The following is a 16,114-nucleotide window of genomic DNA, read 5'->3' as shown; positions in this document are numbered from 1 at the left end:
AAAGTTGATGCATACGAGCGCGCGCGAGTGCGAGTCGTTGTTATGTGTCATCAAAAGTGTCCCTTATACACCATATTGTAATTCTGGCAATTTTTCGTGGAAATATTTAATATAAAAAAATCGATTTTTCAACCCTCGATAACTCAAAAGTACGCAGAGATAAGTGACAAGTATCTTCGCATGAAATACTCAGAATCACTTGTTTTATAACATGTGTGATCGGCATTTTGACATCGTTAAAGAATTTCGAAAAATTGACAGAAACGTAATTTCTTCCATACAAAAAATATGTATATATTTTTTTTTACTACGAAATAGACGTCGTAGGATTGTAATATTTTTTTGCCGTATTAGTTATCATAGCAGTAACCATCAAAAAAATTTTCGTGCCTCTAGCATCAATGTCCATGTTTTATTAAATCGGGACCACTGTGCGCCCGCCCCCAGCGATGCCTCAGGAAGACACAGGTGGTCTATGCGTAAGTTTCAGAAAAGCTTTCATGAAAGTTGGGCCATAAATTCGCACTTCCATAAAGGAAGTCGACTCCGGCCGGGTGGCGGGATGGCGGCGGGGGTGGCAGTAAAACTGACATGATGCGATCTCGCAGATTTCCTGCGGAATGCACGGAATCAAGTTTTTATCGTAAATTGGCATCATTTTTACGAGCGACGCGTTCATCCCTGGATTGGCAGATTTGAATTTCGGTCGCTCCCGCCCGCCCTCGCCCGCTCCCCCGCGCCGCCTGATTGAATACAAATGGGCTTTTTAATTGGCTCTCCACTAGTCTCGGCGCGCAGCAGCTCTTCACTGCTGGCAATTGGCTTCAATCTTCCATCTCATAACTGTCATTAATATTTTTCAAAACAAACATTTAAAGAAAATAAGTAGGGAGGTAGCTATTTTATTAATGCTTTGTGAGGTGTACGCTTACGTTGGCTTTTTAAAATGAAAATGATGTGATATGAATATTACAAAGTACCTTTACTTTGATAAATTCTTCTCGTTTCATCTGCTATAAAATAATTTATCTCAGGGGCTCCTGTGTGTTTATCGGTGTGGAACTCGGCAAGAGGAAGTGAACTGCGGTGATTCGCCACAATTACCGGCAGCTGCCTCCGCAGCCCAATAGCGATTGAAGCAGGACACTGCAATGTAACAGAAAATGCACGTGCCTTAGCGAATAAAAGCAACGCGTGTGCTTTGATGAAATTAAAGAACCCAATATTNGAACGTGCTATAAGGAACATACAGACAGACAGACAGACAAAAATTTTACTGATTGCATTTTTGGCATCAGTATCGATCACTAGTCACCCCCTGATAGTTATTTTGAAAATATATTTCATGTACAGAATTGACCTTTCTACAGATTTATTATAAGTATAGATTATTATGGAACCAAATGTAAGTACGTACATAAAAAAACCAACCGAATTGAGAATCTCCTTTTGTTGAGGTCGGATAAAAATAGGTTGCGCCAGTACCTTACTAATATCGAAGTCATCGTCTGTAGGCGAGTCGACGAGACCCCCGCTGGAAGTCGGTAGAGGTACACCCTAAAACAAGGAAAAGTATTAATAAAACATGAGTCACCTTAAGAGTATCGAGTAAATTAATGTTCTTTTATGACGTACTTTGAAGAAAATCGTCACGAATTTGTGTTGGTATTGATATTTCTGGGAAAAATTGTTTCGTGTGTAATTGCATGCTTGGTTTGCAAGTTACTGAGTAAATAAAAGGTGAAACAAAGTTTTGCCCATACTGCTGGATAAAGTCAATCCAAGTTGTATGTGTTTAAAAAGGCTTGTTAACTATGAAACACATTTCCGACCTCTATTCTAACTCAAGTGTATCAAGCCTGTGATTTAATATCAAAACTTAGGCTACTCATAGAATAATCTAGTCAATAATGTAGATAGATGAAGAAAAGATATTATGGGGCTTAGGCTATAGTAAAAAATATCCTCAATAGGTAAATAGAGGTAAGGTTTTTCGATTTTAATGTGGGTCCTAAAGGAAAAGTGATAGAGCTGATAGAAAATAAATAACAATCCTTGTAGTTTGAGATCTTTGTCCAGAATAATAATAATAAATACTCTTTTTTGCACAAGAACAAACATTGAATAAGAACAAAAAAGAAACACACGGAAAGGCACAATAGGCGGTCTTATCGCTGTGCAGCGATCTCTTCCAGACAACCTATGGAGAATCACCTTAAAAGATAATTAAGATTTTACCTGTTCAATCAGCTTCACTGGTATTGGTATCAGAGAGTCTTCTGTGTGAACCTTTTGCTTTTTGTTGTGATTATCTGGAAACAAAAATGAATAGCAATTACTTTTTGCTCTTGTCTTTTTTTCATGATGATACATCATAGGTCATTTTGTCTTCACTGCAGTGGAATAACCTTCTCTGATTTCCCAGACAGAAAAGAGATTTGGCCTACTATCCGTTCGCTTTAAGTTTGCCACTGGCGATATGACGTCATTCGAAGTAAAGCGTCTTTAACTGTAACAAACTATTTATTTAAAATATTTTTTATTTATTGTTACTGATAAAAATTGTGTATTTGCGTAAAATAAGACACATTAATTGCGTTTAATCACTAACTAATTGCGTTTAATCGCGGCTGGGAGGGGACGTGCATTCCACGGACAGGCAAACTTAGCGCGAACGCCCATCCCCAAACTACCCAAATGGGGTAGGGAAGCCCGACGTTTGCTTATTTTTTTAAAGATTATTAGCAATTTGTATTGCACAAATCCCAACTTCCCAACTATAATAATATTATAAATGCGAAAGTAACTCTGTCTGTCTGTCTGTCTGTTACGCTTTCCCGCTTAAACCTCGCAACCGATTTTGATGAAATTTGGCATAGAGATAGTTTGAGTCCCGGGAAAGAACATAGGATATTTTTTATCCCGGTTTTTGAAACAGGGACGCGCGCGATAAAGTTTTTCTGTGACAGACAAAATTCCACGCGGGCGAAGCCGCGGGCGGAAAGCTAGTTACTAATAGTCCCGTTAGCCCCTCGTGTGCTAAATAAGCTTGTGTTACGAATGGGCTCACCATAATAGTCAAGTGGCGGTGGGATTCGAACCCGCGTTCCTCGGATCTCGAGTCGGCCAGTCCGACCACTTCACCTTTGGGCTATGATGGCTTATTTCTCACTTAGGCTAAGAACTCACGGCGCGATTTTCACCAGCAGCGCCCGCGTCGGTTGTGGAATTGCGGTTTTATTTCAAAACTCGTGAGTTCTTGGCTCATGGTGAGCTAAGTCACTGGTACAAAATGGTCGCCCGCCGATCGGGCAGTTTTCGCGTGGGCAAAAACCGCGTCGTGAGTTGTGCATTAGTTTTTACATCAGTATCTGCATTCTACAGAAGCTGCGGGCCCGCAATCGCCGCGGGCGCGGGTGAAAATCGCGCCATGAGTTCTTAGCCTTATGCCCGTTTTCACCATCAGTCCCTAATTTTTAAGTGACCTCTATGACAACAAAATTCCTGTAATTTGTTACCATAGGGGTCACTTAAAAAGTAGGAATTGATGGCGAAAACGGGCATTAGTCACCTCTAGGTGGCGGTTCGCGTCGCCGAGACCAAGACGGGAGACTGCGACTGTAAGCTGACTTAGGTCTCTGTCTCGCTCCCGAACTAACGCTTATACCAGGGTTCGAAAGGATAATTATCATGATAATTATCGTGATAATAACAGATGGATAATCGGTTGATAATTAGAGATGAAACGGATAGTTGTTTGGCCGGATACCGGATACCGGATATCCGGCCAGCTGCTAGGCCGGATAGCCGGATATCCGGCGGCCGGATAGTTGGCCCATTGTCTCGTTGCATGTCGTGACGATTATAGTGCCGCACAGGTGCTTCGAACGCGATCAGTGGGTCTATTAGTAGAATAGACTAGTCACACTTTTGGAAAATCGAATCCGTCCGAATAGAATGTCAGATTTTGCCACTTGTCTAGGGGGCAGATCAATTCAATTTCGGCTGCAATCGTGAGTGTGTGATTGAATAGCGAAAATTTAACTATACTGGTCATCACAAAAATCGGCCCACCTACGTTTTACAGGAAAACTCGTTTCTACTGATACAGTCATGGTGCCCTAACAATATTGGTGTTATTTGAAAGCCCAATAAATATCCTTAAAGAAAAACACATTATATTCTTAATAAACGGGTAACATAAACGCGATATACAATAAATGTGACTTGAAAAAAGACCTCACTTTGGACTCACCTCTGGGATCAACTAGACCAATTTTTATGGTTATAACACCAAATAATGATCACACGTGTCCTCTTTAACAGATGGATAGCGATTAATCCCAACTTAACAGTTTTATAGTCATAAAAGTCGGCTCAAGCGTAACTACCTATTTTTTGAAGAAGTGACCCTGGATTCTTCTACAGACACATTTTTGGGGTAAAACCCTTTCCTTTAATGAAATGAAGTTTAGAACTAGGCTTTTAAATGGTTTTCGCCCCTTCTCTTTCTGGTTGTCTTGGATGGAGTCGTGAATCGCGCATATCAAGACCAACGGCGTGAAATAGAGTGGGGTATAACCGGAGTCTTAGAAGACTTAGATTATGCCGATGACCTCTGTTTGCTGAGCCACACGCATCACGATATGCAGTCCAAACTTGATGACCTACATCGAGAAGCGGGTATCACAAGGCTCAAAATTAACTGCCGGAAGACCCAAGAGATGCGATCTGATGTGAGAAATTGCACGCCATTACGGATTGGTGCAGAGGATGTAGCACGAGTCCACAATTTCACCTACCTCGGGAGCGTCGTGTCAGAAACTGGAGGTACTGAAGAGGACATCACTTCGCGCATTGCCAAGGCCAGAGCTACTTTCGCACAACTTCGCCCCATATGGCAGTCACGGAAATTGACCCGAAGGGTCAAGATCAAAATATTCGGGTCCAACGTTAAATCCATTCTGCTTTATGGGTGTGAAACGTCGAAGGTCACCAAGGTTATCTCGCACCAGCTGCAGGTCTTCATCAACCGCTGCCTTCGCCGAATTCTCGGCATATACTGGCCCGAGAAAATCTCCAACGTCGAGCTATTGGAACGCTGCCACGAAATTCCGATCGACCAGCAGATCAAGCGCCGCAAGTGGAACTGGATCGGCCACACTCTCCGAAGGGACCCCGATCACATCCCTAAGCAGGCTCTGGATTGGAATCCCCAAGGAAAACGCAAACGTGGTCGACCCAGGCAAACTTGGCGGCGCACTGTAGCGGACGAGGCGAAGAGGATCGGCAAAACCTGGAGCGAGATCAAGCGAGAAGCTCAAGACCGAACTAGATGGAGGACTGTTGTGGACGCCCTCTGCCCCATCAAAATGCTTAAATCTAAGAATTTTCTCAACTCACTATTTGCCTAAGGACCTATACTAAGATATAAATGTTTGTTATATCGTTTTCACAGTATTTTTATAAAAAAATCAGCTTGTAAACTGACGCTAAAGTGGAAATTTGAAAACCTGTATAGACTTATCTTGATAGAATTCTTAAATACGATACTAATCGAAATATTTTCTCAACTAACTATTTAGACGACGAAATTGCCTAATTATTTATGCCTATAACATATTTGTAATGTAACTGGTCAATGATTGTAACGGGTTGAAAAAGTACTGTTTTTGCGCCAAACGGCGTAAACGCTCTTAATAAAATAAAAAATAAAAATTGTAAATAAAAGTCAGTTTTAATTACCTAACAGTGACTGTTCAAAAAAATCTTCAGAATAAAAGTAAGATTAGGAAGCAACGTGTATAGATCGTTCCATCCACGAAGACGCGCCCCACCATTCTTCCGCGGCCCGCACCCCGCGCTTCCCTCCCTCGACAAAAAATTGGTGGGGCGCGGCGCGTCTTAATTCTGTACGCTACACAAATGCTAGTGGGTGACGTCAGTCAGTCTCGAGCGCACGCGGTCAAAGCTAGTAGTGTTTTTTTGTTGTCGGTAAGTAAACAAAAATCATTGGTGTTTTGTACTTGTATTTACTGTTATTGATTTTTAATTAGTGTAGGATGTGAGAAGTTGTTCAGTGCACATGAGTGAGTTGGTAATTATTGTGTTCCAGGAATAATGACAGATGAAGACATCCCAAGTTGTTCTAAAGGTCCACCATCTTTAACCTTTATAAAACGAAACGGTGGTACTGTTCTTTTACGTAGTGGGCACCAATATAGTTTAAAAGAAACATATAAAAACGGAACGATCGCGTGGGAATGCATTAATCGAAAAAAACAAAAATGTTGCGGAAAAATAACTTTAAACGTAAGTATACATTATGTACTATTATAACGTTTAACTAACCGTTAAGACCTTTTGTATTATGCATAAATCGGAATAGGTACTTGCCACAAATGTTTAGGGAGTAAGTACTTGTGTAAGTTTTCGTTTGTTTCCATAATGCTGCGATTATCACGCGTTTCAACAAGGCGGCAACGTCGCGCGTTTGGCAACGTGTTGCTGACGATTTACGTGCGACTTATTGGCCTATATAAATCGTTTTTTATACTTAGTGATAAAACTAATTAAATTCGTTAATAACCCGGAATATTAACATTTGACGTTAAAGAACCTAAATACGAGTGTAGTCTGGTCGCCGAGCACGAAGAGTTTCATCCAATGACCCTAAGCTACCCATCCTTATCGCTCGTGCGTAATTATATTGCTGTCGTGCTCGCACACTCACTGCGGTCGCCCGTCGCACAGTCGCGGCAGCAATATATAATTACGTGCGAGCGGATAAGGATGGGTGGCTTGAGGTCATTGGACGAAATTCTACGAAATTCTACGTGCTCGGCGACTGGACTTTTAGCTCTACCTATTCCGATCAGTGTTAATAATACTTACCTGTTTTTACTAGATTCACTTTATTGAAACGACAATCAGTGGCGTTAATTTAGTATTTTGTCATAATCATTAAACAGATTCAGTACAAAAATTTTTCGATATCTATAGTGATTCCCAAACGTTTTTTAATAAGAACTTTAAAATGTTTGTATACATCAGTCTGTACTAGTATTATAATTATCTGTGGAATACTTATTTTATCTATACTTCTGTACTAATATCTATACTAATATTATAAATGTGAAAGTAACTCAGTCTGTCTTGCTTTCACGCCTAAACTTCTGAACCGATTTTGATAAAATTTGGCACAGAGATAGTTTGAGTTCCGGGAAAGGACATAGAATAGTTTTTATCCCGGTTTTTGAAACAGGGACGCGCGCAGTAAAGGTTTTCTGTGACAGACAAAATTCCAAGCCGATAAGCCGCGGGCGGGTAGCTAGTAATATAATATGTGCAACATTGCTAAAGGTTTTGTAAACGACGACTTTTCTTTGTTTTAGGGCAAAAATTATATCGTGGGAGAGAAACAACACACATGCTTACCAGATTTCGCCAAGAATGAATTAGATAATAATTTAAATAAATGCAAGATAGAGTTATCTTCAGCTGAATTTCCAACAGTATCTTCAGTATATAATGCTTCAGTAGCAAAGTTCAAAGACGCAGGCTTGGACTTGATAAAAAAAATTCCGCCACTCAAAAGTATCAAAAATACGTTATACAGATCGAGAAATGTTTCGGTGCAAATGGAGAAAATTGCGTTTAAAGATTTGGCAGAAGTGAAAGTACCAGAAAAGTTTTTAGATTTTTTACTGGCAGACTACTCATACGAAGGAAAGCGTATATTAGTATTTGCTTCTAAAAAAAACAGAGTGATCATGTCTCAAGGTAAAGATTTTATGGGAGATGGAACATTCAAAAGCTGTCCAATTCCATTTATGCAGCTCTATACGTTACATTGTGACATTGGTAGTACTACCCAAGCAACACATATAATTCCAGTTGCTTATGCACTACTAAGCGACAAAAGCACTGAAACATATGAGATATTGTTTTGTTTAATAAAATCCCAAATACCGCAATGGGAGCCAATAACTTTTAAAACAGATTTTGAGATGGCAGCCATAAATGCAATTATTTCTGTGTTCCCATCTGTAATTAGAAAAGGATGTTATTTTCATTACACACAAGCTGTATGGAAGAAAGGCACAGATTTAAAGCTAACTAAGAATAAAAGGACTCGCAGGCAAGTAGCATTGTGTGCTGTACTGCCTCATTTGCCTCAAAATCAAATTTTTAACGGTTGGTGGTACATAGCTGCTCAGAGCCCTGACGATGGAAAAAGCAAGCTTTTTCGCAAATATATGCTCAGTCAGTGGCTACGAGACGAGTTTATTCCAATCTGGTGCGTATTCGGAGAGAGACACCGGACTACTAATATGCTTGAGGCGTGGCATAAAAAGCTTAATAAAACGATTAAAAAAAAGCAACCGAATATCATAGAGTTGTTAAACACACTGCTCAGCGACGCCTCCTATTATGAAGTGATTTCAAAACAAGTAGAAAATTTGTCAGCATCACAACAGTGTAATCGTTTACAGGAGTCATTACTTTGGGACGACTTTATTATAGAAAAAACAAAGGAATTTTTGAATGGCCAAATGACAGTAGGACATTTTCTAGAAAGTTTACGATAGTTATTATTTGATTAACCAATGAAGACCGATTAAAGTACGAAAATTAGATTATAGAAGTAATAATCATATTTTTTTACAATTATATTTTGTGTCAAATACAAATTATTATTTTGTTGTTAATGATTTATTTAACTAGATAATATTTTAAGCGCTAGTGTTAATCAACAACTGATTAATGTAACTACGTATCTGTGATTTTTAAATACCTAATAATTATATTTGTAACAATTTAGATAACTACGTCTCTGTGATTTTAAAGTAATAATTATTATATTCTGTCATAATTTTAGATTTTTTAAATTGTTATTATTTGTTAGTAGTAGTTTAAGAGATACTTTTAATAACATTAATGTGTTTATTGACTGATTAATGTAATTGCGCATCTGTGATTCTAAAACTAATAATCATAATTTGATACCGTGATATTTTTATGTCAATTTTAGAATACTTTTTTTCGTTATTAATGATTTATTTAATTAGTAGTTTAAGTACTATTGTTAATCAACACCTGATTAATGTAACTACGTNATTTTAAATCTAAGCTGCTAAGTCACTGGTACAAAATGGTCGCCCGCCGAGCGGGACCTGATTTCAACCGCGCCCACTGCGCGCTGCGGGCGAAAACCGCGTCGTGAGTTGTGCATTAGTTTTTACATAAGTATCTGCATTCTACAGAAGCTGCGGGCCCGCAACCGACGCGGGCGCGGGTGAAAATGAGTTCTTAGCCTTATGCCCGTTTTCACCATCAGTCCCCAATTTTTAAGTGTACCCCTATGTAAACAAAATTCCTGTAAAATGTGACCATAGGGGTTACTTAAAAATTAGGGATTGATGGTGAAAACGGGCATTAGTCACCTCTAGGTGGCGGTTCGCGTCGCCGAGACCAAGACGGGAGACTGCGACTGTTAGTTGACTTAGGTCTCTGTCTCGCTCCCGAACTAACGCTTATACCAGGGTTCGAAAGGATAATTATCATGATAATTATCGTGATAATGGGGATGTTGCCTGGGTCAAAAAGCAAGAGTTTTAATTAGTCCGTCAGGTAACTTATCAAAAAATACACGTATTTTTCACTTTTTCAAACTAATGAAAATTTAAAGAGATAAAGCGCCCCAAAGTTCATAAGAAGAGGCCCGTGACGTCAACGCTTGCTTAAAAATGCCGCACGTTGTGACGCCGTGCGCAACTTCAACGCACCATAACTATGTAATTATTTGTTAGATTGACAAATAAAAATATATGTGTCCAATATTTTATGATATTAAACATTACGGACTAAAAAAATTTTTTTAGGCAACTAGCCTATTAACAGATGGATAATTATCGGTTGATAATAACAAAAAAAATGCGCTCGTGAAAATGGACTGTATTCGAAATTTTCGAACGTGTATTTCCGCACTTGCGTCTAATGGTAGGCGTTAATCAACATAGATAGTTACAAAACCTATTTTTTTAACACCACAATGATCACTAGTGATCTAGCGTCAAAATATTTGTCTATTTTCCAAGCTTTATGCGACTAGTGATGGACTGATGGATAACTTGACAACAATCAGCAACCAAACATAAAACAACATTAGCAATCAGAATTTTTTATGTAACAATATGACGAATGTATCTTTATATTGTTGATAATTATCCGATAATTATCTTGATAATTTCGAACCCCGGCTTATACATTGTCTAAAGTCAAATAATGGTTACGGTCTCTCATCTTGGTCTTTTGTCTCTGTCACAGTGCGATCCTGGCCACTACAATCAACGTACCTTCAATAACAGATGTGTCTTTCTCCCGTCCTCCGGTAGGGCAGATCTTCGTCAACAAAACATGGTATTTACTCTCCACCACCGGTAGAAGTACCCGTAAAGCTGGTATGTGCTTCATACGGTACAGTAAAATAAAGAGTTCACCGACTCTATGGTTGAGTTGGCCCCAGTTTGTGAATAGCTGGTCCGTCGATGACTTGGCGTTGCGGTGGGCCATTTGTTCTATTTCCTGAATGAAAATAAGACTATAAGCTAATAATAATATACAGTGTGAGTCACGTTAAAGTGTACATATGAAAATAGATGAAACTAGACCTATTTTTATCGAGAAAAAAGGGGTCAAAAAATTTTTGAGATTTTTTTTTAATTTTTTATAGAATTTTTTTTCTTCAAATTACTTATTGTAAAGAAAACGTAATAACTTTTAAACTAAGCGGTATATCCTGATAAAATAAAAACAGTAATAATGCTTAATAACAAGCGATACTAAAAAAATACATAAAATACACAAAAAATGCCAAAAAATAATAAAAAATGATACTTTTTGAAAAAAATCTGCTTAAAAATTCGTGTTTTTTTTGTTATTTTATAAATTTCTCCAAAAAATGCCCCTATAACCGGTGGTTTTTATTGCTTTGTATTATTTTCTATCGTATTATCTTTGTAAAACCAAAAATCGCATGTCTCTATCCCTATCACAACATTTGCTATGATCGTTTGAACAAAGGCCTGCCACAACATTATTCTCCGCTACAGGTAGAGACAATTTTAATTTTAACTAAAATTCTTATTTTACTTCGAAATCTTTTGTTTTTATTTGAAATCTAACTTGTTTTTATCAAAATTACAAATCTAGAGCCATTTTCAGTTTTGTTGTTAACGAAGCGTTGAATGGAGCGCCCGGAGAGGCTTAGTTCAAACGATCATTGCAAACGTTGTGATAGGGATAGAGACATGCGATTTTTCGTTTTACGAAGGTAATACGATAGAGAATAATACAAAGTAATAAAAACTACTGGTTATAGGGGCACTTTTTGGAGAAATTTATCAAATAACCAAAAAAACACGAATTTTTAAGCGGATTTTTTTCAAAAAGTATAATTTTTTTATTATTTGTAGGCCTTATTTGTGTATTTTATGTATTTTTTAGTATTGCCTGTTATTTAGCATTATTACTGTTTTTACTTTATCAAGATATACCGCTTAGTTTAAAAGTTATTATGTTTTCTTTACAATAAGTAATTGGAAGAAAAAAAATTCTATAAAAAATTAAAAAAAAATCTCAAAAATTTTTTGACCTCTTTTTTGTCGATAAAAATAGGTCTAGTTTCATCTATTTTCATATGTACATTTTAACGTGACTCACACTGTATTGTTGAAAGAAAGAAAAAATATTTATTTGGTATCAAAGATATTACAATACAGATCAACAAAAGAGCAAGAGTTGTAAGTATAAATAAGTCTTAAATGATTATTGAAATGATGATTCTTTGGTGTGCAGCTTTTTATTACACAGCTACACAGTTTTTATTGAGCTGGGACTGAGGCAGGCTTGGAGATTTGTTCATTTACAAGTTTTAGGTCTGCCAAGAACCTAAGATAGTACAACTAAGGCTGGGTTGCACCATCTTACTTCGGCTTTGACAAATGTCAAAAACTATCAAACTCCAAACAAAATACACCAGAGCCCCGATTACGGTAATTTTTAACGTCTCCAATCCAGACACGCTTCTCGATTCGTCGTTCAACAGCGTACGTCAGCTGTTTTGACCAATCGAATCGCAGAATCGATGAAGCGCGTCTGGATTGAGACGTTAAAAATTACCGTAATCAGGGCTCTGATAACCTTCAAGTTACGGTCAAAGTTAGGTGGTGCAACCCAACCTAAGTGTAAAATTGAATGAAACTAAATAAACATTTGTCCCCTTATTAATAAAAGTTACCTAGTTGAACTCTGGCTTAAGTTGTCATTATTTATTTTAGTATGGATTATGTCATTTTAATCCAGTGTTCATACTAGGTGTATTTTTTTATTATTATGGGGGTTGAATGATAAGTGTTCAGCCAACTTTATTTTTCGCATGTAGCTATATGAGATATTTTATGTAATGTTTAGTATATGGCCCTAAAAAATCATTGTATGTGTAAGTATAGTACATAAACAAAGTATCCTAATTTCTATTATGCAATACACAGATTGTAGAAGATAATTTATATAGTCATGGTAATTTAAGATATTCTAGTCATTTCAATCCTTTTAGTGTTGAACACACGAAAGTTTGACCTCATATCCCGAATAACAAAACAGGTTTATTCGATGTTTACGACCGACAATTTGGATCAATGGGGATTTCTGAATTACGATAATGCTGGTGATCACATAACTATGGACGTACAACATTTCGGTAATCCCAACAAGTGGTTGGGAAACCCACGGTGCAAATCACTTACTTTAATTTCAAATGCTTTGTAGCTCATATTGTCAGCCAGTTCCTTCCAAACATTGTCATCGTCCAATAATCTACACAATTCTCTTCTAATTTCATACGGCAGATCGTAAATATACATTTTTTCAAAGGTTTTCCTTAAATTTTCTTAGGTACGACTTTGCACACACAAACAACACGCGCAAAACAATTTAGATGACTGATGTTGACATTTTGACAACTTGACTGACACTAATGACAGCGATTTTACCAAAAATAGTTCATCCCTAAAAATGATGTAAAACCCGGTAAGGGGTTTACAGTTATTTCTGTATGGCCGTAAATACATTTTAAAAGTATGGATGGTAGTTCGAAAAAAATCTTTAAGCCGCTTTTGACAAAAACTTTAAAAGAAATTGATTTGAAGTGTGATGTCGCATAGAAAAATAAAGAAAGGTATTTTGTTTAATGCTACAATCATTTCATTAATTTCTTTAATCGCCAGCTAATGTTCTTAGATGAAAAAAAAATGCGAATATAAGAAGTCTGTAAAAATATTTTTACTGAAAATCTGGTGAAAGATACTAACTTGGCAACTCTGTAACTGTCACATAAACGTTAAAAAAATAATTGTCAATGTCAAATTGACAGTTTACTTTTTTATTAATGTAGGCAAGAACAACATTAAATAAACTAAAGTTATTAAAAAAATGTTAAAAACATGCCTTCATATTATTAAAATATTTAAAAATTAATTTATCCCTTTGAGCCTCACGTCTTCTATAGAAGTATATTTTCTTTACTATTGCTCACAACCCTGAAAACAGAAAAAGAAATCTTACTGTTCCTAGCTAGGGCGCCGCTTTTGTTTTTTTTTTTACATAATTAAAACATGCATGAACATTTTTTATTTTAATCAACCATTAAGTAATTTCAGTAAGTATTGGGATTGGGCTCGTCGCTAACAGAGCTGATCATTGCTGGAAACTGTATTCTCAAGAGTACATACCTACTTACTTGGTGAGATTAGGTACTGACTGGAAGACGGAGANGGAGAGTAGGTAGTTGGTTCTCCTCGATGGACCGATGACTTGCTAAGGTTGCTGGAAGCCGTTAGCTGGATTCAAACAGCGCAGGAGCACTGATTGCATTGTGGAGATTGGTTTAGACCTCCTGCTCGACGGCGACCTGGCATGGTCGCTTGCGGATGGCCTCTTTAGATGCAAAATAGCTTAATGCTAGCGTAACCTACTTACTTAAATGAAAAAGAGATGAGACTATGATTCTAGAGACTGGCGGTGATGATGATGATTTCAGCGAGTTTTTAAACATACTTTGAAATACAATGAATAATAATTATTGATTCTTGAAATTATTATAATCTACGCTTGCGGTCGTCTTTGCAACCGCGTAACGCGAGATGCATGTGCCAATTAAAGGAGTAACCAAGCAATACATAAGTATCATTCATTGAATTATAATGTAATAAACAAAATAATAAATAAATAACACTAAGTTAATCCAAGTTAAGAGGGACGACTGTACAATCATGAGTGCTTCATGGCATAGTGGTTCGCGTACCGGTCCACAAGAGGTTGCGGGTTCAAATACAAACATTCAGACAATAAATTAATCGTATTTGTATGGTTATCGTTGTGTTTTATGTATGTAATAGTAGGTATGTATTTCTAAAGTAAGCTAAGTTTAAAGCTTGCTTAATTTGCTGACTAATATTATAAATGCAAAAGTAACTCTGTCTGTCTCGCTTTCACGCCTAAACCACTGAACCAATTTTGATGAAATTTGGCATAGAGATAGTTTGAGTCCCGGGAAAGGACATAGGATAGTTTTTATCCCGGTATTTGAAACAGGGACGCGCGCGATAAAGTTTTTCTGTGACAGAAAAAATTCCACGCGGGCGAAGCCGCGGGCGGAAAGCTAGTGATGCCTAAGTAATAGAGAAAACAATGGATAGATAGAAGAACGTTATGTTTCGTAGAGGCTTACATTATTTAAAATCAAAATCAAAATTATCTTTATTTGTTTAGACTAATTAAATTAGTACCTACTTGCAAATGCTTTTTACCATTCTACATTAACAAAACAAAATAATTATTAATTATAATGGCTTCATACTATGAACTTCATAGATTCCACATGTCCAAGTATTCCACGTACCTAGCTATTATTCACTGTCGAATCACGTTTACCTTCTAGAGTCCTTAAAGTTATTGGTTTTTCTCGTAATTTTTTCAACAATAGCAAACCTTGGCCAGAATGGGACCAGTCTGCCAATGTTTATTCAAATGTACATTTGGTTATCTGCATCGTGTTTAATCGATTATTTGTATACCACTAACGAGTATGGATGACCCAGTTTGTGTTTGCTTTTTCGACAATAGGCAGATATTATGTTACAACACTATTTTTATCTGAAAATCACTTTTCTCATCAAATCTTTGAAAATTCCAAGTTTGAAGTAGGTACTATCATCATCATTATATTTTCAGCCACAGGTCCACTGCATAGGTGTCCACCAATGATTTCCATATTGCCAGCCAGGTTGGTAGCGCCTTCCTGCTACCTTTACTTATTATGAGGTTGTCGGTCCACCTTGTAGGTGGATGTCCCACGCTATACCTATGGTGTAAAGATAAGTTAGCTATGCCTACTAGTCCTACTACGCCTGCAATACTAGCTACCAGTATTATTGAAAGAGGACCTATGCAGGAAAATGAGAAGTTGTAGAATATAAATGAATCATAGCATTGTTAGGTATTTCAATGAAAGTTTCGCAGTTCATAAATGCAACTGAAATCATTTCAGAATTGGCACCAATTCTTTAGTACTAACTAACTACTTTAGGACATATCATTTTTTAAATTGAACGTAAGTTTAATATTTTATAGAACATCCTATCCAATAAAATAATTTAAATAAATTTCTCATACAAAAGTACAAAATACACAACTGAATTGATGACCTCCTCTGTTTTTATTTTAGTTAGTTACCTATTCGTAATTAATTATGTGAACCTCAGCTTCGAAATGTAATCGGTTAATTGACCAGTATCATATCGACACGACGGAATTACTCTCAAAGTGAACAATGAGTATAAAAACTAAATTATATTGCGGGTTACACTTACGTAGGAATTGGAACAAATATAAGCAGGAGACACTTGAATACACAGAAAACCACATGAGCGCAGGGCCGCACTCTACTGTGGAGCTTGCAGAGAAAATTATATTTATTAAAAAAAATGTTGTTGACATTGGTTTATTGGTATTTAACATCGCCAAGAGGAAGAAGAACATTGATAACAGAGTA

At 37.0% G+C, this 16,114-nt stretch overlaps 2 protein-coding genes across 2 annotated transcripts; one reads left to right on the top strand and one right to left on the bottom strand.

Annotated features, from left to right (window-relative positions):
- Positions 1 to 454: 454 nt before the first annotated feature.
- Positions 455 to 13,017, bottom strand: LOC114351582 (uncharacterized). Its single transcript, XM_028302849.1, has 5 exons — positions 12,810 to 13,017; positions 10,359 to 10,587; positions 2,239 to 2,312; positions 1,432 to 1,557; positions 455 to 613 (listed from the first exon to the last, which is right to left on the bottom strand). Exons 1-5 carry the CDS (start codon positions 12,924 to 12,926, stop codon positions 455 to 457), a joined length of 705 nt encoding a protein of 234 aa, XP_028158650.1. The 5' UTR covers positions 12,927 to 13,017.
- Positions 5,762 to 8,679, top strand: LOC114351596 (uncharacterized). Its single transcript, XM_028302871.1, has 3 exons — positions 5,762 to 5,994; positions 6,116 to 6,312; positions 7,395 to 8,679. The coding sequence occupies exons 2-3, from the start codon at positions 6,121 to 6,123 to the stop codon at positions 8,589 to 8,591; spliced, it is 1,389 nt and encodes a 462-aa protein (XP_028158672.1). The 5' UTR covers positions 5,762 to 5,994; positions 6,116 to 6,120; the 3' UTR covers positions 8,592 to 8,679.
- Positions 13,018 to 16,114: the final 3,097 nt, after the last annotated feature.

This window comes from Ostrinia furnacalis, unplaced genomic scaffold, assembly GCF_004193835.3.
Source record: "Ostrinia furnacalis isolate ACB-3 unplaced genomic scaffold, ASM419383v2 OfSCF1163, whole genome shotgun sequence".
Taxonomy (NCBI): Eukaryota; Metazoa; Arthropoda; class Insecta; order Lepidoptera; family Crambidae; genus Ostrinia; species Ostrinia furnacalis.
This window is presented reverse-complemented; position numbering and strand designations above follow the sequence as displayed.

What these genes read in the sequence shown, in the direction of transcription:
- LOC114351596 (XM_028302871.1), top strand. Translation starts at nt 6,121, where the DNA reads ATGACAGATGAAGACATCCCAAGTTGTTCTAAAGGTCCACCATCTTTA. An exon ending in GCGGAAAAATAACTTTAAAC is followed by an intron (nt 6,313 to 7,394) that starts GTAAGTATACAT and finishes TCTTTGTTTTAG; the next exon opens with GGCAAAAATTATATCGTGGG.
- LOC114351582 (XM_028302849.1), bottom strand. Translation starts at nt 12,926, where the DNA reads ATGTATATTTACGATCTGCCGTATGAAATTAGAAGAGAATTGTGTAGA. An exon ending in ACAAAGCATTTGAAATTAAA is followed by an intron (nt 10,588 to 12,809) that starts GTAAGTGATTTG and finishes ATTTTCATTCAG; the next exon opens with GAAATAGAACAAATGGCCCA. An exon ending in AGACACATCTGTTATTGAAG is followed by an intron (nt 2,313 to 10,358) that starts GTACGTTGATTG and finishes TTTTGTTTCCAG; the next exon opens with ATAATCACAACAAAAAGCAA.